The sequence below is a fragment of the Salvia miltiorrhiza genome, chromosome 1 (genome assembly GCF_028751815.1).
Source record: "Salvia miltiorrhiza cultivar Shanhuang (shh) chromosome 1, IMPLAD_Smil_shh, whole genome shotgun sequence".
Taxonomy (NCBI): Eukaryota; Viridiplantae; Streptophyta; class Magnoliopsida; order Lamiales; family Lamiaceae; genus Salvia; species Salvia miltiorrhiza.
Window position 1 is genome coordinate 64060106 of NC_080387.1, and position 21937 is coordinate 64082042.

General features: G+C 33.0%; 3 protein-coding genes and 1 long non-coding RNA gene across 6 annotated transcripts; 1 reads left to right on the plus strand and 3 right to left on the minus strand.

Annotated features, from left to right (window-relative positions):
• Nucleotides 1–1444: 1444 nt before the first annotated feature.
• Nucleotides 1445–4539, minus strand: LOC131004436 (AP2-like ethylene-responsive transcription factor AIL5). 2 transcript variants are annotated; one of them, XM_057931139.1, is made up of 9 exons: nt 4212–4539; nt 3752–4058; nt 3599–3681; nt 3416–3424; nt 3138–3226; nt 2990–3063; nt 2860–2910; nt 2696–2772; nt 1445–2291 (listed from the first exon to the last, which is right to left on the minus strand). In XM_057931139.1, exons 1-9 carry the CDS (start codon nt 4297–4299, stop codon nt 1705–1707), a joined length of 1365 nt encoding a protein of 454 aa, XP_057787122.1. In that variant the 5' UTR covers nt 4300–4539; the 3' UTR covers nt 1445–1704. The 2 variants fall into 2 exon arrangements, with proteins under 2 accessions (XP_057787122.1, XP_057787113.1); XM_057931130.1 differs by lacking the exon at nt 3416–3424 and having other exon boundaries at nt 3587–3681.
• A 3098-nt stretch (nt 4540–7637) lies between these two features.
• LOC131004596 (replication protein A 32 kDa subunit A) lies at nt 7638–10527 on the minus strand. Its single transcript, XM_057931305.1, has 10 exons — nt 10369–10527; nt 10153–10263; nt 9740–9837; nt 9608–9649; nt 9443–9520; nt 9018–9096; nt 8825–8902; nt 8646–8725; nt 7972–8040; nt 7638–7900 (listed from the first exon to the last, which is right to left on the minus strand). Exons 1-10 carry the CDS (start codon nt 10450–10452, stop codon nt 7819–7821), a joined length of 801 nt encoding a protein of 266 aa, XP_057787288.1. The 5' UTR covers nt 10453–10527; the 3' UTR covers nt 7638–7818.
• A 5102-nt stretch (nt 10528–15629) lies between these two features.
• Nucleotides 15630–16365, plus strand: LOC131004784 (uncharacterized). Its single transcript, XR_009095103.1, has 2 exons — nt 15630–16038; nt 16130–16365. It is a non-coding gene; the product is annotated as an uncharacterized LOC131004784 (long non-coding RNA).
• LOC131004532 (gibberellin 2-beta-dioxygenase 6) lies at nt 16239–20904 on the minus strand. Of its 2 annotated transcripts, XM_057931250.1 has the most exons (4): nt 20756–20904; nt 17518–17915; nt 16800–17121; nt 16239–16720 (listed from the first exon to the last, which is right to left on the minus strand). In XM_057931250.1, exons 2-4 carry the CDS (start codon nt 17793–17795, stop codon nt 16502–16504), a joined length of 819 nt encoding a protein of 272 aa, XP_057787233.1. In that variant the 5' UTR covers nt 17796–17915; nt 20756–20904; the 3' UTR covers nt 16239–16501. The 2 variants fall into 2 exon arrangements, with proteins under 2 accessions (XP_057787233.1, XP_057787224.1); XM_057931241.1 differs by lacking the exon at nt 20756–20904 and having other exon boundaries at nt 17518–18167.
• Between the last annotated feature and the right edge of the window lie 1033 nt (nt 20905–21937).

Genomic DNA, 21937 nt, shown 5'->3' on the forward strand with positions numbered 1-21937 from the left:
TTATAAGCAGTGTCATTTGTATAACTGAATAGTGTCATTTACACAATTTGAATTAAAATACGGGTTTGAATTAGCATACGGATCAGGATTTGGGTATGGATTAACCCAAAAGATTTTTGTCCATCATCCAACATTTCTTATGAAACAATTAATTCCTCATTCCACAGATTCTAACTAAACACACCAAATGCAAAGTATAGATACACACGGCCCAACAAGTGTTATTTTTAAGTTGGGCCTTCTACTTTTAATGATGCCATAACATGATCCACTAGTCAAACAGCCCCTTAACGGGAAATGGAATCAAGTTGTGACAAAATAGTTTTAAGTACTTTTAAATAATACAGACAATCATATCTGTCCCAAACAAGTACTATTATAAGTTTTTGGTCGCGATTTAATAATTGAGATAATACTTTTATTGCTGGAACAGTGTGGAACCCAGGATTTGAAGCTTTCTAGCGGTATTGCGAGAAAACTTGTAGTAATATAAATAGTAAAACATTTGCAAAACAACCTAAATTTAATAAAATAATTCGCCAATTCCAGAGTATTCATGAAAATTACCTCATTCGTCTCATCTAAATTTATCAATTTCTTTTTCGACACGAAATTTAAGTTATTTAATAATAAATTGAATAGATCAACTTAGTTGAGACGATTAAAAAAGAAATATTGACGAAGTTAGCAGGGAAAAAAATATAGTATGAACTAAGGATCGATCGGAATATCTGCTACATCGGTAGAAATTAATTCCCGTGAATACTATTGTTTGAAATCACACAATTTTGACACAGGTAATGAATTAAAATTAAGGCGTGAAACTGCAAATGTTTGTAAAATTGAAACTTTATCTTAAATATAAATAACATGTGGCGGAAAGAAGTTTGTGGAGATGATCCTGCAGCCTAAGTCACTGTCGGAGCAGCTCTCACTGTGCGAATTGTGACATAAAAAATAAGTCAAAAGTCCAGTTAATTTGTTGGTCAAAACTGTGGAAACACAACCGACAATACACACACATTGAGAGCGTCCGAAAGCAGAAGAGAGAGAGAGAGCAGTTGTAAAAATTGATTTGACATTCATTCTTATTCCATGAAAAATTTCTACCTATTTACTTGTTTCTTTTAGCTAATGCATCTCTCCTTTCCACAATTCACATTTACACTAAATTAGTAATGCTCATTCGCCAAAACACTTTTAATCCTTCAAAACACCTGCTGCAATTAGTAATACTCTGATAATTAAGTTTCAATTTATATATGACCCTCAAAAACAAAAGTTTCCAATTTACATATTCACAATTTATCCAATTAAAATGTAAGTGCACATGCAGGTTAGTTAAATCCGACAACATCTCTGCTGCAATTAAAATCTTACCCATTTAACCCTTCAAAAAAAGAGAGAATAATCTGCATATTTAATTAAAAACCCCATTATTATCTACATTGCAACTCCATCTCTTTTTATTAACTCATCAATTAGCAGATGATTAATTACCCTCCTAAGAAGTAATAATTCCACAATTTGGACAAACAATGCATGCCCACCAAGAACTCAAAAGAGAAAGAGAGAGTAGAATAAAATTTGGGTGATAGTTGGTGTGAAATGATTGTCAATCCCATGCAAAAAAGCAAAAGTCCCAAACTCTCCTTTTTTGACCACCCCACCTCCCCTTGTTTCCATTCTTTTACCCACCGCTTTTCACTCCACCCCAAATATCGGTGTTTGGTACGACGACAGATTGCTCTTCGCCGCCGCCGGTTCAATCCAGTTGCTCATACCCACCGCTTCATGACTTGTACCATTCTGCACCGCCACGCCACGCGCACCGCCGCCGCCTTGCTGCTGGTAGTTGTAGAAACCCTCATTATCGTTGAGCTGAAACTCCACGCCAAACGGTGTCGTGCCATTGCCTTGAAAAACGGCGGCCCCATGATTAGGGTTTTTTATATCGGCCGAATTTTGGTAGCCCAATGCGGCCCACAAATTCGACGAGTGATCTTGCTTGATGGGAAGGGCGAAACTTATCGTTGCGGCGGTGTTCTGCGCCGGAAATGGGAGCGAGGCGGCAGTGTTCTTGTCTTCCGACGGCAGCACTTCGGCGCTTTTGTTTTCCGGTATCGATTCCGACGTCGTTTTGGGCTTGTTGTTAGCGCCGCCGATGGGAAGATTGCTGCTGGCGATGCTCCTCACGTCATAACGGCTCATGTCGAAGTTGGTAACGGCGTTTAGGCCGCGGAATTTGATCGCAGCGATGTCATAAGCCTCTGCTGCTTCTTCTTGAGTGCCTGTATTTAATTTAATTATTAATTTTTACAATAAAATGAAAATAAATAGACGACAAGACAATATATTGCTCGTTTTTATCTTATTCCCGCCACCGCTTTTTGGACCAAATACGACTCGCGACGTAGCTTCTATTTTTAATTTTAGTATCTTTATCTTATTCCCGTCACCGTTTTTTGGACCAAATACGAATCATATTTATTGGTTTTATTTATATTTTTTTTGTGTTTGGCAGGCTTCTAGATATTTATAATTTGAGGACAGCCACCGCCGCGGCGGACCAATAGAAACATAGTAAGCATTAAAACAGTGACGTGCATATTTGTTGTTTGTCATTCTCGTATTTTTGTAATTAAATAATGTAATACCAAACATAGAAAATGGAAAAAGAATACAATGAACTCACTGAAGGTGCCAAGATAGAGATCTTTATTTCCGGCCACTCTTCCTATCCTTGCTTGCCACCGACCGTGCTGGTGATGCCTGAAAACATTATTTTCCGGTGACGGAAAAACGATGAGAAAAGAAAACACACAAAAATAAATATTTTGTTATAAGAGAAACGGACACCTTGTTACTCCTCTGTAAATGGAGGCCCCTCTAGAAAACCCACTACTTCTTCTGCAATGAAAGAAACATTTAAAACTCTAAAATTCAACCAAAACTAAACCAATTGTAGCGTTATTTTTGCAAGCATCACCTCCTAAGTGAGGCAACGAATTCCTGCCTCGTCATGTGCTTCATTTCCTCCATTTCCCTCTCATAGTCAGACACCTAATAGAATAAAAAGAAAATATTAAAAATTAACAATATACATAAAATTGCGAGTGAAGTAAAATAATGGTCACCGGAAAATTAGTTGTGGTGGTCGGACCCCAGTACTTGAGGGCGGCGAGATCATAAGCGCGAGCTGCTTTCTCTTCTTTATCATATCCACCTTTACATAAAAATGATTCACAAATAAACACCATTTTAGCAAACTGTGACAAACCAATTAATGAGAGAGAATCCAAGGAGGATCTTGAAAGCAAGATCACATATACGTATGTGAAGCTAAAGAAAACAAAATATTTCAAGACACGAAAGTGGATAAAAAGTGACACACAGATGTGATTTCAGTACTTACCCAAATAAACTGGAATATTTGCAAAATGATGAATTTGAAATCGTCCATTTGGAACAATCATTCGCCACGTCCACATTCCATAAAGAGGAACATTATCAGTCGAATATATGTTGCAGAAAAATCAACCAGAAAAGATGATCCATCTTAAATTTATACTGTATCGATTTACACAGAGATACAAACCTTGCCTTCCTTTCCGACTTTGCCCTTCTCTTCTGCAACTATTATCCCACAAGTGAGCTTCATACCTTCCAGTCCATCTATGTCTAAATTCCATTTACACAAAATATTATTAAAAATTACAGTTTTTATTATGCATATATGCAAAGTAATTACCTAGTGACTCCTCTAAAGATTGAGGTGCGCTGGCCGAAAGTTTCGACCGCCTTCTTAGGCGGCGGCGCAGCCGCAGTTTGTTTCTGGAGGTTAGTATTGGTTTGTTCGGTGGAAAACCCTCGCAAGAAGCTAGCAGCAATTGTCTTGAGCTCGGAGTCATCATATATCTCCATCTCCGGCATGCCGTCAAACTGAGCCACCGCAGCGCCGCCGGAGCTACCCAGGAAATCCTCCAGCTTAGGGCCGCCTCCGAGAACGGCGCCGCTTCCATTATCTTGATGATGATCCACTGCACTGCTGCTACTACCTTAAAACACGAAAAAAGAAGAAATGAAACAAATAATCCCATTGATATAGTGGTGCATGTGCTGACAAACAGTAATAATTATATGAATCTGTTATTTTATTGAAAAGATTTGGGAGGTGAGGAAAAAGAGGAGAGAGAGAGAGATGGGATTACTAGGGTTGGAGGTGAAAGAGGGTTGGAAAAGGGAGTGGTTGGAAAGCGAGAAGACGAGCCAGTTGGGATGGGAAGAATCCATATCCATTATCGTCGGTGAGCGTGAAAATTTAGACGCAGAGAGATGACGATGATGAGAGGGTTTTCTTTGGGAAACAGCGCTGGACTCACTGTTTTCTAGAGAGAGAGAGGGTAAATTACATGTGTGAAAATGAAAACATGAAGAGGAGAGTGGAACACAGATATAAATCCAGGCGGTGAAAAGAAATGTGCACGACTAACGAGGCTCTCTTAATATTTGCTATTTTTGTGTAAACTGGTGTTCTTGTTTACCGCCTTAATATAGGATTTAAATGTTACGATTAGATTGATAACAATGCTTATTGTGATTTTTAACTCCAACTATATAGTCTAAGACAAAAGAAAATCATGCATGTATGAATTAGTAAATGAATTTTGAAATAATAAAATAGGAGGAGGAGGAGATGCCAAGTAATGGTAAAAGCAGGCTAGTGCAGAAGAAGGCAAGTGGTTGCCTATTATGGGATGACTGTGGCGGTCTTCGGCTGCCTGTCTAGTCACCAAAACCAACCCATTTTCGCGTTAATATTTATATATGAGGGGTGAAAAACTAAATATTCCATTTCAAGAGGGCGGAAAACAGAAGCAGGAATTTATGAGGGACTTGGAGAGAAAAAGGTTTGTCTGTTTGTGGGGATGCAAGGATGAGATGAAGGGGACAAGCTGCGGCGTACACGTGTCATTCCATCACCTTTCTTTCGGATCTTCTCCCGCCAATTTGCCCTACCTCAACTTTTTCTGCACTTTCATCAACCTCAAATCATATTATCATGCATAATTAATTAATTTCCTACTCAATTCAACTACTAAAATTTAATGTATTATACACTACAATAATATTCTTCGAATATCTATCCTTCTTTACTAGAGTTATAGTGTTTGGTCATTCGTTTATGTAGTCTTATAAATTTGAGTATTTGAGAAATGCATATCAAATAACAGGGGAACTTTTGGGAAGAAAAGGTATAAACTTGTTTTATGATTTCTTCGAACCTGCCAATCAACGAATGAAATACAGTGTCCCATTATTATATCTATTATTTTAATAATAACTTTTATAAAAATAAAATTTATTATAATATATGCATTATCTTAATTTTATTTATAAAAATTGTAATTTGAAAAACTTATGTACTAACTTTGAGTTTATCAATCCTAGTAATGAATTAAAATTAAAATTAATTATATATCTTAATTAAATGAAATGAATCCTACTTAATAATTATAAAATTAAATTAAAGCATACAAAATTGAAATTAACTACAAAAATATGCAAAAATATATTAAAAAAAAATTGAAAGTGTGAAACAAGTTTGTTGTGTTAATAATAATAATAATAATAATAATAATAATAATAATAATAATAATAATAATAATAATAATAATAATAATAATAATAATAATAATAATAATAATAGTTCATCGTGTTTTTGAAAAAGAATGCAATTTTTATTGCGGTTTCCTTTAAGTAATATTGCTTCATTTTACATCTGAATATATACTGACAAAGTATGAACTTCTATATATATAATATAATTGTGTTTTCTATATATGTGCCATTCCACTTGCTTTTCTTTCTTTTTTGTCTCCTAGATTTGACTATACTTTTATTGAACGCGCCCACTTGTTAAATTAAGTGATTCGAATTCCTTGATCATATATATATATAGGTGTGTATGTGGATCTTTTTTTTTTTATTAACGAGAAGAGGAAATTTTCAAAAAGGAATCCCTTAATCATCGTTTATTTTCTTTTTAATAGTGGAAATACGAGGAAAAATGCAACGTGGCCAATAATATTTGTTTAAATTAATATGCAGCGTAACCAAAAATTTAATTGTTTGAATGTGGGAGAAACCACAATAAATTAATTTGTGATCGAAAATTAGTTAGCTGAAGTGTCTATATGTATTTTAAATTTTTATAGACAGATTATAGAGTAGATTTATATCATCTATGTTTATAATGGTGCAAAGTGCGACTACTATTGGCTTATAAATACATTAATTATAGGGTAGTCTAATTTTACACAAACTCTAAAAGGAGTCAAAAAGTTCATAAATTTTAATGTATAGCAATTTTATCATTTAATTTTTGCCCAAATTAAGGTTGACGCGATAAATCAGAATGTCGATGTGTATTCTTAAGACTTTTTAAATAATAACTTCATTTAAAGATGTCATATACGATGTTAATTTTAAAACGTTTAATAAGTATATATTAATATTCTGACTTACCACATCAGCTTTAATTTGAACAAAAATTGTTTTTTTGATAAATTTGCTATAATATTAAAGTTCGTATATTTTTTTTCTTCACCAAAGTTTACGTACAAAATCAAATTATCTCTAAAATTAATGTATTAAAATGTTAATAATCTTATTTTTAATTCAAAGTTGTATCTAAAACTTTTTTGTTGTTCTTTTAAATATTGATGACGATAGAAGGAAGAAGTTTCGGTATCAAAAAGATGACACCAAACAGCCAAACGTGAGATGAAAAAGCACGGATTGAAAGGCAATTCGGCGCCGCGTTGTTTGTATCTATTTTTTACTGTCAAATTTAATATACACCTCAAAATCGGCTTTAAAGTAAACTGAAAAATAAGAGTACATCATTGACCAAACTAATGATTTTCCTATATTCTCCATAAATATTTTTATATTAGTATTGGACGTAACGGCATCCATTAATTTTGAGCATATTTTATGTAGCACAAACTTATATCCAATTTTATTTTAGTGCAATTCATAAATGTTAACTGTCTCTATTATACTTGTAAATCGACTGCGTTGGATATAATATCTAACAAATAAAATGATGGCGAAAGTCATAATTTAAGGGTGACCTTTTTGTCTCCGGTCAAAGCTAGTTGAGTGAACCAAATCATTCCACACGTTGGCACCTAAATAATTATTTTCATTACTCCATCATTATCTCCACTTTTTAGTATGAATTTACACTATATGTTTTTTTATTTATTCCAAACAATTTCCAGATTGCTCGAAATTGAATTATTTTAAGAGCATTTAAGATTGAACTGACCAATTTTTATCTGAACTTATTTTTATTACAAGGAATAAACTAAAATTCATAAGATATGACTAATCCCTAAATAATTCTACATTTCAATCTTACTGACAGTGAAACTCAAGAAAATAAAACCCTAAAAAATGAGACGAGTTTAAAATAGAGAATCAAAGAAAGGAAAAAGGAGAAGTCCGTAGTTAACGCAAAATGCACGTGGCCATTTCCTCTGCGTAGCTTTAGTAGGAAATCTGCAAAATGGCAATGCATGCAAACACTTAATAACTAAGCCATCGACAATTGTCACCAACACAAAGAGTTGAGGCCCTAATTAGTAATTCACTTTCCCAACTGTTTTCTACTCCACGCAAACGCAACACATTAACTAAACCAAGCAGCACAGCCAAATTCGAATTCAAATGATATCGTTAAAATAAAACGGTAATTAGCATCTAGATATATTACAAGCAAACGCGCTGCCATAGACTACTGCTTATACTTCAAGCTTTCACACTCTTGTAGTGGAATTCGTCAATGGTTGAATACACCTCCCCTTGTGCTTCAAGAGATCGCATTGCTTCTCTGTTCAGGACAAAACACGCGAGTGAGGAAGAATCTATCATATATATATAGAGAGAGAGAGAGGTGCATACGCGATCTTTTCTTGGGAGATTTTTAGTTTTTGTGCAATTTCATTCTGACTGATGCCCTGTTCCTGTTTACTGAAAGACAACAGAGGTTTGAAATATCAATCTTAGTCAAAAAATTAAAAAAGTAGCAACAAATTAGCTAATAGGACCACAACCACACAACATCGATAATTGATGTCAGTATACACAAACAGTTACCATCAGTGTGTCATAGCATACTTCCAAGATTATGAATAAACACAGATGAATACTTCCAAGATTAGAAAATAAGCACTGTTGCAATACTTTCAGGATGAGAGTATGAACACATTTGCAAGTTACAAATGCAGATTTTGTTATTTCCATACTACAAAGCTTTGTCCTATAGCAGTAACAACACTATAGCAACAATATCAAAAATTCACTGCAGATTTTAGCATCAATGTCATGATGTCTGATTTAAGTTGAGGAGTGTATTATATGGTAGTATTGTTGACCTATGCAATACCCAAGATTCGTTAGGGTTAATACTCTAGTTTTTTGGGGGAGCAAGTATAACTATCAATTGATTTAGTCATGAACCATGACAATGAACCTACTACACGTAAAACATGTGCATTTAGACACAATAAATTTGAAGCTGAAACAGACTAAGCTTTGCAGACAATGAGCAGCAAATTAAATGAGTTACAACTTACATGGATGTGGGCAGATGGAGATAGTCCAAAACCATCTTATCGATGATCCCCATTCCATCCAAGTTGTATTCTTGAGAGACCTAAACGGTAAAAGGAACAGGTAGTAGATGAAATGATTTTGCTGCATGGGAGATAATCTACAACAAATAGAAAAACGAATGAGGTTGTGAGGAACCAACTTGACTAGATGAGACAGCTTGCTGTCCATTGCTAGGAGTAGTGGCAGCTGAGGAAGCTAAAGTAGCAGAACCATTCTTCTGTGGTATGTCACAAAAATTGGTAAAATTAAATTTATCATTTCTACATATAGGAAACAGTATCACTTCATGCATGCATGAGAAGCATATGTAGTAATGTACAAGTGCTATATACCTGTAATCTAGTGTTGCTACTGTGGGCATGAGCACATTCAATGAAATGGTTTGCAATCTCATTGTAATCTTTCACAGGCCTGTACATAACAGAGAAATTAAGAATGAAGGCTGCAGATAATAAAAAGGTTAACAGTAGCAACTCCGATTTTTTGAAAGAGTATACAACTGTAATTTTGTAATTCTGAAAGAGTACAAACAATTAATAAATCTTTGTACTGTATATTATCGTTCATCCTGATCTTTCTAACAGATAAAAATAATGTAATTGCTTGATTCAACACATTGAGATAGATCATATATGTACTAGAGCAGCTCTCTATGTGCAACTACATATAACACCTAAAGTAGAAATGTATTTTCCACAAACAATCAAATTGATGAAGAATTAACTTCTTCAGGCACTGGAAGTAGCCAATCAATCACCTGATGGCATAAACCACTATTTGCCTTTTGCCTTTAAAACTCTTTAAATAGCCATGAACTCGTACATAAATCCCATCTCTGATACAGAACATAAAAGTTTTTTAGTCAAACCTAAAGAAAAACCAATGACAGCAAAATTATTAGCTTTTCCAAAATAAAATTTACGTTAATTCCTCCAGTTCCTGGGTGTCCTGTGCATCATTAACCCTACCCAAAAAACAAACGAAAATCAACAAACTATGATGCAACATTAACAAAAGTTAGCACTTAATATTAAAACAAATAAGAAAACTCAACCATCTTGTGCAGCCAATACGCCCTGTACCATCATCAATCACGAACGATACATCAGTAACTCTTGTTGTTTTGTCGAATACCATTCCAACCAATTTCACCTGCAAAATAACAGACTCTCAGAAATAGACCGTCACCAACGTGATGGAATTTGTAGTCTGATATTTATATTTACAATCAGTGCGCAGGACAAATGACAATTGGGTAATAACTCTAGGCATCAATTCTATAACACAAAACGACGATTTCAGTGGGTAAATGACTTGTTCATTGCAGCTTGTAAAATGTCACAAACCACCAAAGAAGAAGAATAAAAAAATGATATTTAGCCCCCAAAGAAAGAAAAAGAAAAGGTGCTATCAACACGGAAACAGAAAATACGCAAAAGACTAATTCTAAAATAATAAAAAACGCACGTTGTAGACGCTAATGCCGTCGATGAGGAAATTCGACTTGTCGTCGTCCGACGAACTCGCTCCCACTATTTGCTTCACTGTAACCGGATGCATCGGCTGGGCATCTCGAATCTAGTGAAAAATCAAAGATTATGAAGTACGATTAAATTTTTAAAAAGACAAAAAAACAAAAAGAGAGAGAGATGTTGGTTGTGCTTCTCTGCGAGCTAGGCTTACCTTGGCAGCGGAGGGAGATGGATCGGCGGTTTGCGAAGAGACGAAGCTGGGGGTCGAGTCGAATTGGCTGCTCTCGAACATCATTTTCTCGCTCTAAGCTTTGCGCCTCCGCCGATGTTTCTGTGTTTCAAATGTGTTGGAAGTTTTAGAGAGTGTAGATATTTAATTTCAATCTAAGGGTTTCGCGCCTTTTCTGCAGTTATTTGGCGCCATTTTCAGCCCACTTCCTCGGCCCATTTGCACTATCAGGCATGCCGTTTTTAGATTTTAATTTGGGGAATTCTATTCATAGCCCCCTTTTACTCGTTATAGCTCCCTATTTAAAATAATACTAACATAAAATAATTATTCCCTCCGTCCCATTATTCATGACTCGTATTTTTTTTTGAGTCGTCCCAAGCTACTTGGTTCGTTTCCTTTTTGAGTCATAATTAGGGAACTATTAACAACTTAATTAAGTTCACTATATAAAGATAATTAGAAACCCTAAATCTACCCAACCCCTCCTCAATTCACTCTGCCGCTCTATGCTCTCTTTCTCTTTCATATGCGCAGCCCTCCTGCGGCTGAAACCCCAAATTGCGTCGCCCTCTACCGCCTCTATTGCCGCCCTTAATCGCAGTGATGAAGCGTTTCTTCCCTTGGAAAGAGTATCTGAGCGACGAGTTCATCCCCGATACCGAAGATTCGCTCGGCTTCATCGACGATCCGCCGCCTGTGTACTTCCCATTCTCCATGTCAGAGGCGTTGACGGCGGCCTCCCAGGAGTCGTGGTTCGGTGCATCTGAGGTTGAACATGAAGGAGAGCTTAGGTGCGACGAGAGTCCATCCCCTCCGCTCCGACCTCCGATCTATCGCCGCCCTTGTCCCGCAAGGCTCAGAAAGTATGAAACCCCCTCCTTACCTCTCTCATTTACTCAGTCCCCTTATTTAGGTCAATATATTGATCTTCTCTGTTACGAATCATGGGCATCGGTTTTTCTGAGCGAGGAAACCCCTAGATCCGGCAGCGAAATCAGGGGTCAAATCGGAGGAATCAGGAGCCAAAACGGAGGAATTGGGAAGGGAATCCGACGAATGGTGGCTCACAGCATCCGAAGGTCACCGTAGACTACTCGCCACACTGCTTCCTGCTTTGTTTTGGGTGAGATCTTCCATATTTTTGGTGAATGTGTGCTGATTTGAAACTGTAATCTTGTGGCTGCATGCAAGAAACCTAGGGTTTAATGGGTGATTTCATTGCTGAAATGATAAGAACATGCTCATATTAAAAAAAAAATGCATCTATGATTTATTTGAGATGTAAGAGTATGAATTGTGTGTTGTTGGTTTAGTTGTTGTCTTGAGCATGTAATGTGTGTTGTTACTGATTTGGTGGTGATGTTTGGAGTGTGGGTGGTGCTGTTGGTGTAGTATGAATCTGGTGATGTTTGGAGTGTGAGTGGTGTTGTTGGTGTAGTATGAATCTGTATTTTGCTGCTTCAATTTGTTCATGGGACTGATGCCCACTACTCTACAAGGTAGAGTAGTGTTGGTGGCTACTCAAGAACTAATTTCATTCACACTCAAACTGCATTACAAGTTTTCAATTTACAAAAACGAACTGAAGCACAATAACTTCTTGCCTTTCAACTATGCATATAGGCATTTACAAAAAACAAAAAATCACTGCATATGCACTATTCAAGCAACAAAAACGAATTGAATCATAATAACTTCTTGCCTTTCAACTATGCATATAGGCATTTACAAAAAATAAAAATCCACTGCATATGCACTATTCAAGCAACATTAAGGCATTGAATTGTTGTTCAATGCCTTCAACTGTTGTTTGATGAATACCTAAACGATGCTCGAGGTCTTAAAGGCCTTCCACTTCCCCTTTCTCCCGTAGATAGGCTATGGTCTCTTTGACCAGGTCAGTTGGAACTTCCAAACATTGAGGAAGAAGTTGTTGTCTTAACAGTGCCTCCTTCTTCATATGAGGAAGTTTGTAGCAGTTCTGCCCCTTAACCTTCATGATCTCTATCATGCAACCCTGCAAACTTAGGAAAACCTTATTCAATGTCATTGGTGCAAGTTCATTAAAGGAAAAAACCACTGCATTTACTAGGCTATCCACATCAAAGCAAACACTCTATGTTTGGGGATTATGAAATTGAAGTATGACTAGTGAGAAATCGATTGAGGATTTTGAAATTGAAGCAAAATTAGTGGAAAATCGATTGGGGATTCTGAAATTGAAGTAAAATTAGTGGAAATCATTTGGGATTTCTCAAATTGAAGTATGATTAGTGGAAATCGAATGGGGATTCTCAAATTCAAGTAATATTAGTGGAAAATCATTTGGGGATTCTCAAATTGAACTATGATTAGTTGAAAATCGTTTGGGGATGATGAAATTGAAGTAAGATTAGTGGAAAATCGATTGAGGGTTATTAAATAATTATTGATAAATCGATTGAGGATTATGAAATTGAAGTATGATTAGTGAAAAATCGATTGGGAATTCTCAAATTCAAGTAATATTAGCGAAAAATCATTTGGGGATTCTCAAATTGAAGTATGATTAGTAGAAAATCGATTCATAATTCTCAAATTCAAGTAATATTAGTGGAAAATCACTTGGGGATTCTCAAAATTAAGTATGATTAGTGAAAAATCGATTGAGGATTCTCAAAATGAATTAAGATTAGTTGGAAATCGATTTGGGATTATCAAATTGAAGTTAGATTAGAATAAATCAAATTGGGGATTATGAAATTGAAGCAAGATTGCATAAATTGCAATAGGGGATTATGAAATTGAAGTAAGATTAGTGAGAAATGCAATTGGGGATTATGAAATTTGTGTTAGATTAGGTGAAATTGAGATTCAATTTGAAATCCTTAACTCAATTCATCAATTTAAGATCTAACTAGCTTTTGCATCACATGCAATGCACGAGAAATATTTTTAATTTATATAAAATTGATACTAACTTAATTATAATATTTATAAATATAATAAAAATTAAATTTTAACTGAATATATTTGAGTTGAATATTGAGAAAAAAATAGAGAAGATTTCACGATAAAATTTTTGATAAAAACTTTTAAAAATGAAAATAAAAAGAATTGAAAAATAAATTTATTCAAAAAAAGATGATAGAGGAGAGAGAATTATTTAAATTTTAATCTTTAAGTAAATAAGACTTTTATATTTTAAATCAAATATTTAAATAAAACATATTTAATTGAAGCTTTTATCTTGATCTTTAATTTGATGTACATATTAATTATTTTATAATTAATCAAATTTTATAATTTTAGAAAAAAAAAAACGAAGTTAAAGAAAAAAAAGAAATAATATAGTTATAAATAAACCTTTAATTTTATTATAATTATATAATTGCCACTTAATTTTGAAATTAAAAATTACCTCTTTAATATACTGTAGATTACTAATCATACTGAAGGTCACATATTGAAGTAACTTTGTAATAACTTTCAATATCAAAATTATAGTATCACATATTGACAACTAATTCTTGAAAAATTTCATAATTAATATGAACTAAGAGACTGCTCATAGACTATTACTCTATGAGTAATTTTTGCAAATATATATTTTCATTTAGTATAAATTAATGATAATAATTTGAAAATTATTGGATATGTATGGATTATTCTCAAATATTACATTTGTTTTAAACACAAGTTTATTTATACTAATCTAAATTATCATTTTAATATAACGTAATATATACATATATATATATATATATAGGGGAGGGTTAAAATAAGAGCATTTCTTAAGATATAAAATAAGAATCATTTTCAGCCCTTAGATCATCAAGATCTACGGTTGATTCGTAATCATGTTGGATGGATTTATGGTCCTGAGTTCGAATCCCAAAGGTAGTAAAAATTTATTGTTCACAATTCATACCTTTATACAGCGAATTCATACGTGTTCTACATAAAATTCATACATTAAAAATTGCTCTTATTTCTTATTTTAAGATGTGCTCTCACGGTAGCCCACTCCTATATATATATATTATGTTGTAATTTGAATTTATATATGATTTCCCACTAATCATACTTGAGTTTGAATATCCCCAAACCATTTTCCACTAATGTTACTTGAATTTAAGAATCTCCAAATGATTTCCTACTCCTCTTTCTTGAATTTGAGAATCCCCAAATGATTCGCCACTAAATTTACTTGAATTTGAGAACATCCAAATGATTAACCACTAATCATATTTGAAATTGAGAATCCTCAATCGATTTCACTCTAATCATCTTTGAATTTGAGAATCACTAATCATACTTGAAATTTAGAATTCCCAATCGATTTCACACTAATCTTACTTCATTTTGAGAATCCCCAATCGATTCCCACTAATCATCTTTCAATTTGAGAATCCTCAAATGATTTTCCACTAAATTTACTTGAATTTGAGAATCTTCAAATGATTAACCACTAATAATACTTAAAATTAAGAATCCTCAATCAATTTCACACTAATCATATTTGCATTTTGTATTTTTTATTTTATTTTATTCCACATGTTAAAAATGTGCTTATGTGTCAATTTCGACTGCCACCATGTCATTTTCAGCGTCGGCGTAAGAAAAAATCGATCACCAGACTAATTTGAGACGAAAATAAAACGCTATGGATTTAAAAGTCAATTTTTCAGATATGGTGAAATAATAAACTCCTGAAATACGTTATAGATTTACAAAAAATTACTCCAATATTTTATAATTAGTCCAATTTCACAATTTAAAAAGAAATAAAACAACAAAATTGAATATAAAGAAAAAAGAATTAAAATGAAAAAACTGTAGTTTAATTATAAACCTTCAATTTTATTAATATAACTACAAAATTACCACTCAATTTTGAAATCGATTTCAAATTGAAATCTTGACCTTTTGATATATTATAATTTTGATGAAATTAAATTTCAATTTTAAATTAATTATATCTCAAATTCACAATTCTGATTTTCAATTTTACGTTTGTTTCATTTTATTTGACTCAAAGGATTATAATTTAGCGACAATGTGATTCTTATTCGCACAGTGATCATGTGATTAATTGATAATGGCCTTTTTATCAAAAAAAAATGATAATGGCCTTTTGTGACCATTTATTTTTTCTTATGAGGAAACCTTTTGTGACCATTATTTAAATATTTTTCTTTTATATGTAAATTATAAAAGACAAAGCCAACGTTAAATCACTTGTTGCAAACAAAAGAATTGAAAGGACAAACGTGTCTGTTTTGAATTCGGCCTCCTTTGTTTCACCAACCTCACGGGTCAACAACCTCTCGAGTAATTTAAAAGCATTTTGGAATGGCGTAACATGTGATACATGATATTATCCGAGGAGCCACGCAGCGCTACTAGACAAATTTTATGCCTCGTAAACAATTCACGCAACTTTAGAAAATAACTGAGAGATCCAGAAAGGTCAGTCGCGCTCCAATTTAACTTTTAATAAAAAATGGAGAATGATGGATCTTCCCATTTTTTATGTGAAAGAGTAGTTAGTAGCTAGCATCTGCAAATTTTGTTGATACCAAAAAAAAAAAAATACAGTACTTGTTTTTTCCCGGTCTAATAAGAGTTGAGAAACGTAGTAATTTGAATCTGTGTATTAGAAGCCAGGTAGGTTCTTGGAGTGGATGGGGGAACTAATTACTAACATCTAACATGACTTTGTCCGATCAAAAAAAAAAAAAAAAAAAAAGCCAGGTAGGTTCTCTTCTGTTTTTTGGGGGTTCGAATAAATAAATATTTTTTAAAAAATCAAATGACCGTAAATTCAAACTCGAGACATTTGATCTCAAGTATCAATCAGTCCATTATTAGGCTAAAGACAAGCTCTATTATGCCATTGATGTGGGACACCGGACACCCCAAATATTCCAAAGTTGCTACTTCCTTCCAGGAAACTATTATCAACTATGAATATAGAAAGAAACGTGTTTTTTTTAATAATAAAAAGAAAAAAACATTAGTTTGAAGCCAATGTCACCCCAATTGGCCTTTTCCCATATTGGTCAAAGCACGGGCACGAACACGAACACGAACATAAATAGGTTGAAATAAGGGCGTGGGAGGTTGAGTGTTACTTCCTGAATCTGGGAAGGCCAATCTTGGCCCCGAGGGTCTTGAGGTCGAGTTCATTCTTGGCTTGGAAATCGGCATAAGTGAAAGGCTTGTAGTTGGAGGTGTGTATGACACCATCCTCAGCCGGGAACACGAAATACCCTATCGACACCCTCTCCTTCACCCTGTTCACCTTCACTCTGTGCGTCACGCTCACGTATTCATCGTCGCTCATGGCCTAAAACACACACACACACACACACCATCAGAGACACTTGTGTCATGAATTCGAATTCCACCAAAAGAGTCATATATACCTGCATCATGTCTCCAAGATTGACAATGAGGGTGTCATGAATGGGCTCCACATCCAGCCATTGATTGTTCTTGAAAACTTGGAGGCCTCCCACTTGATCTTGATGAATTATGGATAGCACAGAGCTGTCTGTGTGCTCATGGATGCCCCATCTTCGCTCCGCCGCGGGGCAACGGAGGTATCGATACACGCGTATAATTCCGGTGGCCGGAGATAGGTAGGATGTTGATTTTGGTGGAGGGAAGTCGAGGTTTTCAGCCATGCCCTTGAATATGGCCTTTGCCAGCCTTGTTTGGTGCGCGCCATATTCTTCTAGTAAACACCTGCAAATTGTTTGCTAATCACTCTCTATCAAAACAAGAAACAATCTGCAACCAAACAATCTACAAATAATGCTAAATTCAATCTGAAAAATGTAATCTTGCAGTCGAAATTAAGGATTAATAATTGGAAAGAAAAAAAATAAAATAGACAGGACAAATGATGATTGGGTTCCAGTTAGAAAAATACATAAAGCAAGCAATCAAATTGATTTAACTAACTACCAATCATCTATAGTAAAATTGTAAAGTAAAGATTCATCCAGATTTTTTCTGATTATTTTGTTTGTCCTCATCAGTCATCACATCTCGTATTCATCTCCACTAAATACAATCACGTGTGCCGTGACTGCAAATTAGCCAAAGCATTAATAAACAAAGACGTGGTAAGTAACTAACCTGAAAGATTCAAGAAGTGGATCTTGATAATGGAAGTGAGAAATGTTGGTGAGTGAAACATTGAAACCTTCCAACCAGTTGTGGCGGTCTGCAGGAGGAGGGCCTTTTTGTTGAGCATTTCCAGACATGGTGAGAGCAGGGTTGCCCCAAAAGTAGAGCATAGGAGTGGTGGGAATGCCCTTTTTCCATTCAAACTTGTGGGAGAAGAGCTTGTTGGCATGATTGTGGAGCTGAGTGAGCAGCTCCGACGAGACGCCGTGGTTGGTCAACCTGAACATGCCCCATTCCCGGCATACCTGACTCAGGTGCGCCGCCTCCAAGGCCTCAAAATCTATGATGGGAAGAGAGCAGGATTTGGGGCGGGGATCGGAATCGAATTCCACAGCCTGGGGCTGGGGCTGGTTTGGGCGGAAGAAGGGAGGGTAGGATGAGAAATTGTGTGAAGAGCTCATTCTTTTTTTATGACTATTTTACTCACCTTTGTTTACATAGTTTTGGCTTGGTACTAGGAATTAGGAAATGTGGGAATAGGTGCATGCTATCGAAGTTGCCGCTATTTATAATATCACTATTTTTATTTTCTTTTTCCCTTTTGCTGTTTTGGGGATGGTGTTGTTGCAATCGATCGTGCTTTATAGCATCAAGTATCAACAAAAATACAAAATGGATATGGGAGATGTTTAAGTATAATGGAATAAGTCTATACATATATGGACGGGGTTAAATTAAACAACATTATTATGTATATACCTATATCCATGGCTCTTACTCCCTCCGTCCCGCTAAAGTTGGCAACATTCGTTTCGACACGGAGATTAAGAAATTGAGTGTTATATGTTTTAATAGAGTGTGGCCTACAATTGTTGACCAAATTAGTGAGTAATTGTTGACTTAATTAAAGTAATTTTTGCATTTTTAGAAAGTGGCCTACAATTGTTAACCAAATTAGTGAGTAATTATTGACTTAATTAAAGTAAACTTTTGCCATTTTTAGAAAGTGGCCAACTTTAGTGGGACACCCAAAATAGAAATGTTGCCAACTTTAATGGGACGGAGGGAGTATTTGTTTTACAAAATTTGATTTACATATTACATTGCTCATATGTATTTAATTTAAGGTCAATTGTGTAATTTAATATATTATACTCCCTCCGTCCACCAATTAAAGCCCCATTTGAGTGTCGGCGCGGAAACTAAGAAAGCTGAAAAATGTGGTGTAAAAGACTAAAAGGGTAGTGTTATTTTATAAGCTATTTCCTTCTTTCTTTTTTTACTCTTTAATTAAATAAACTGAAAACTGGAAATAAATAAATAAATAAACTGACATTCAGAAAATAAATGAACTGGAATTAAATAAATAAATAAACTGAAAATTCGAAAATAAATAAATAAATTAATTAAAATCTGGAAAATTATTTTTTTTAGAAAATAAATAATTCCTGTTTATTTATTTTCTGAATTTTTAGTTTATTTATTTTCGAATTTTCAGTTTATTTATTTTTCAATTTTCAGTTTATTTATTTATTTATTTTCTGAAAATTTTAATTCCAGTTTATTTATTCATTTATTTATTTTCAGTTTATTTATTTTCTGAAATTTCAGTTTATTTATTTATTTAATTCCATTTTATTTATTTTCTGAATTTTTAGTTTATTTATTTATTTATTTCCAGTTTATTTATTTTCCAAATTTTCAGTTTGTTTATTCATTTATTTTCGAATTTTCAGTTTATTTATTTATTTCCAGTTTATTTATTTTCCAAAAATAATAATTTTCCAGATTTTAATTTATTTATTTATTTATTTTCGAATTTTCAGTTTATTTATTTATTTAATTCCAGTTTATTTATTTTCTAAAAATAATAATTTTCCAGATTTTAATTAATTTATTTATTTATTTTCGAATTTTCAGTTTATTTATTTATTTAATTCCAGTTTATTTATTTTCTAAAAAAAATAATTTTCCAGATTTTAATTAATTAATTTATTTATTTTCGAATTTTCAGTTTATTTATTTATTTAATTCCAGTTTATTTATTTATTTATTTTCAAATTTTCAGTTTATTTATTTATTTATTTATTTCCAGTTTATTTATTTTCTGAATTTTCAGTTTATTTATTTATTTTCGAACTTTAAGTTTATTTATTTTCTAAAAAAATTATTTTCCAGTTTTTAATTTATTTATTTATTTATTTTCGAATTTCAGTTTATTTATTTATTTATATCCAGTTTATTTATTTTCTGAATTTTCAGTTTGTTTATTCATTTATTTTCAAATTTTCAGTTTATTTATTTATTTATTTATTTCCAGTTTATTTATTTTCTAAAAATAATAATTTTCCAGATTTTAATTAATTTATTTATTTATTTTCGAATTTTCAGTTTATTTATTTATTTAATTCCAGTTTAAAATTTTCAGAAAATAAATAAATAAACTTAAAACTGGAAAATAAATTTTTTAGACAAAGGGTAGTAATTTAAAGTAAAGAGAGAGGGTAAAAGGGTACAAAAAGCACAATAGGGCTTTAATTGGTGGACAAAAATTTAAGGGCAAGTAGGGCTTTAATTGGTGGACGGAGGGAGTATATAATAAATCTAAAAATATATTATGGTTTATATTTTAAATTATTTAAGTAGTAGTATCCATTAGGATTCTTCATCCACATAATTTACTATTCTTTATTTTGTAAATTTAATAGTTAATATAGAATTACAATATAAAGGATTAATTATTAGTTTTATTTTCCTAGAAAATAAACATGAATTTCATATCAATCTTCATTTCTTTTGGGTCTTATTTTTTTTATAATCACGACAAAATTAGGCGATGGTTAATTAAAATGAATTATTTTTTGCTAAATTTAGATTACTTTTTTTTTCTTCTCAATTTTATGACTTTTATAACATTATTCTTTTAAAAAACAATCCAATAATTTGTTCAAAAAATATTTAAAATTAAAATGTTACTATAAAATTAAATAAAATATAAATTTCCACTCATATATAGAAAAATATTTATTAAAATATTTCCTTTTAACGTGCAAATGAACGTCATCTCCGCTAGTATAAAAAGCATGTTTTTAATACATCATAAAAAGTTATATATGGCATACAATTCGAAGAATCTTGATTCATGAGACTACGTCTATATTCAGACCCAAATTTATATTCAATACTAATATGTTAATAATATCTGATAGTGTTTGAATTTAGATCTATACATAGAGAGTTGACTTACCCAGATGATGAAATATTTTTGGAGACATTCAAGCACAAGCTCGCATCGACTGCATCCAACAAATTATTAAACAGTATTTTATAAGCCGCCGGTTGCTTGTTTTGAGAGAAGACAAGCATATATATAAATGTAGATATTTTCATTAATCTTTTTATGTGGATGGGAAAGCATAATTAATATAGCGTTTTGTTATAGTAGTTAGATTGCGAAGGAAGTGGTAATACTAAGGCTGTGTTTGATTTATTAGTTAGGATAAGCCATTATAAGCAAACCCAATAAAATATAACTAGGTCTGGGGTTGCTATGTTAATAGGCTGCGCATTTGATATCCCATTTGTAGCGCCATGTAATTTGAAGCTACATGTTTGATAGTAGTGTATAATGATGAGTCTGGACAATGAAATGACTTAAATACCCCCACTATAATTTCAGAATACCAAGCAATAGTAATACGTGAATTGTTTGAAAATGAGTTTAGAAAGGTCCACGCGTCGGAAAACAATTGCATATTGGAGAAATGTGGCACATGCTGCTCTATTGTATCGTCGTATTCCTACAGTCTGGTCCTCATATTCATGACACATTTGGAAGCCCTACCCCTACACTCACAAAATTCATGGCCTTTCAATGTTTCTACTTCACAATTTCGAAAAGTCGGTTTTTATTCGTCGCGATCGCCCTAAATATATTGCTATTATTATTATTATGGATGTGTTTGCTTAATTTATTCCTCTAAATACAGAGGCTGCGTGTTTGGCTAATTAAGCTTATTTTAAAAAGCTTATAAGCTCTTGGAAGTTATAAGATGTAGTTTCTCAAGAACTTATAAGTTGTCAAAGTGTTTGGGTAATTGAGCTTATAAGCTAGATAAATAAATTTTAGTTAGTAAGAGAAAAAATTTAGTTAAAGAGAGAAAATCGAAAAAAATTAAATTAGAATGATATATGATGAAAATAAAAAATTATAGTTGAGTTATTTTTGTTAAATGAGTGTTGCTAATTATAAGATAATGAGAAAATAAGTTGGGGTAGCTAAATGAACTTATTATTTGGAGAGTTTGTAAGCTCTTGGAGCTTTATTTTACAACTTATAAGCTCTTTAGGAGCTTACTTTGTCAAACACTTTGAAGGAGCTTATAAACTCGACTTACATCCTCTTAGAGGGATAATATAAAAATATTTA

Bases quoted from the DNA above. Each gene is read 5' to 3' on its own strand.
- LOC131004532 (XM_057931241.1), bottom strand. From the start codon at position 17,969: ATGAGCTCTTCACACAATTTCTCATCCTACCCTCCCTTCTTCCGCCCA. The intron at 17,122-17,517 runs GTTAGTTACTTA...AACAATTTGCAG, and splicing joins CCACTTCTTGAATCTTTCAG to GTGTTTACTAGAAGAATATG. The intron at 16,721-16,799 runs GTATATATGACT...TGTGTGTTTTAG, and splicing joins ATCTTGGAGACATGATGCAG to GCCATGAGCGACGATGAATA.
- LOC131004596 (XM_057931305.1), bottom strand. From the start codon at position 10,452: ATGATGTTCGAGAGCAGCCAATTCGACTCGACCCCCAGCTTCGTCTCT. The intron at 8,903-9,017 runs GTATATAGCACT...GACATACCACAG, and splicing joins GTAGCAACACTAGATTACAG to AAGAATGGTTCTGCTACTTT. The intron at 7,901-7,971 runs GTATGCACCTCT...TGTCCTGAACAG, and splicing joins ATCTCCCAAGAAAAGATCGC to AGAAGCAATGCGATCTCTTG.
- LOC131004436 (XM_057931130.1), bottom strand. From the start codon at position 4,299: ATGGATATGGATTCTTCCCATCCCAACTGGCTCGTCTTCTCGCTTTCC. The intron at 3,682-3,751 runs GTAATTACTTTG...AATGGAATTTAG, and splicing joins ATCTTTAGAGGAGTCACTAG to ACATAGATGGACTGGAAGGT. The intron at 2,911-2,989 runs GTGATGCTTGCA...CTTTCATTGCAG, and splicing joins TTCGTTGCCTCACTTAGGAG to AAGAAGTAGTGGGTTTTCTA.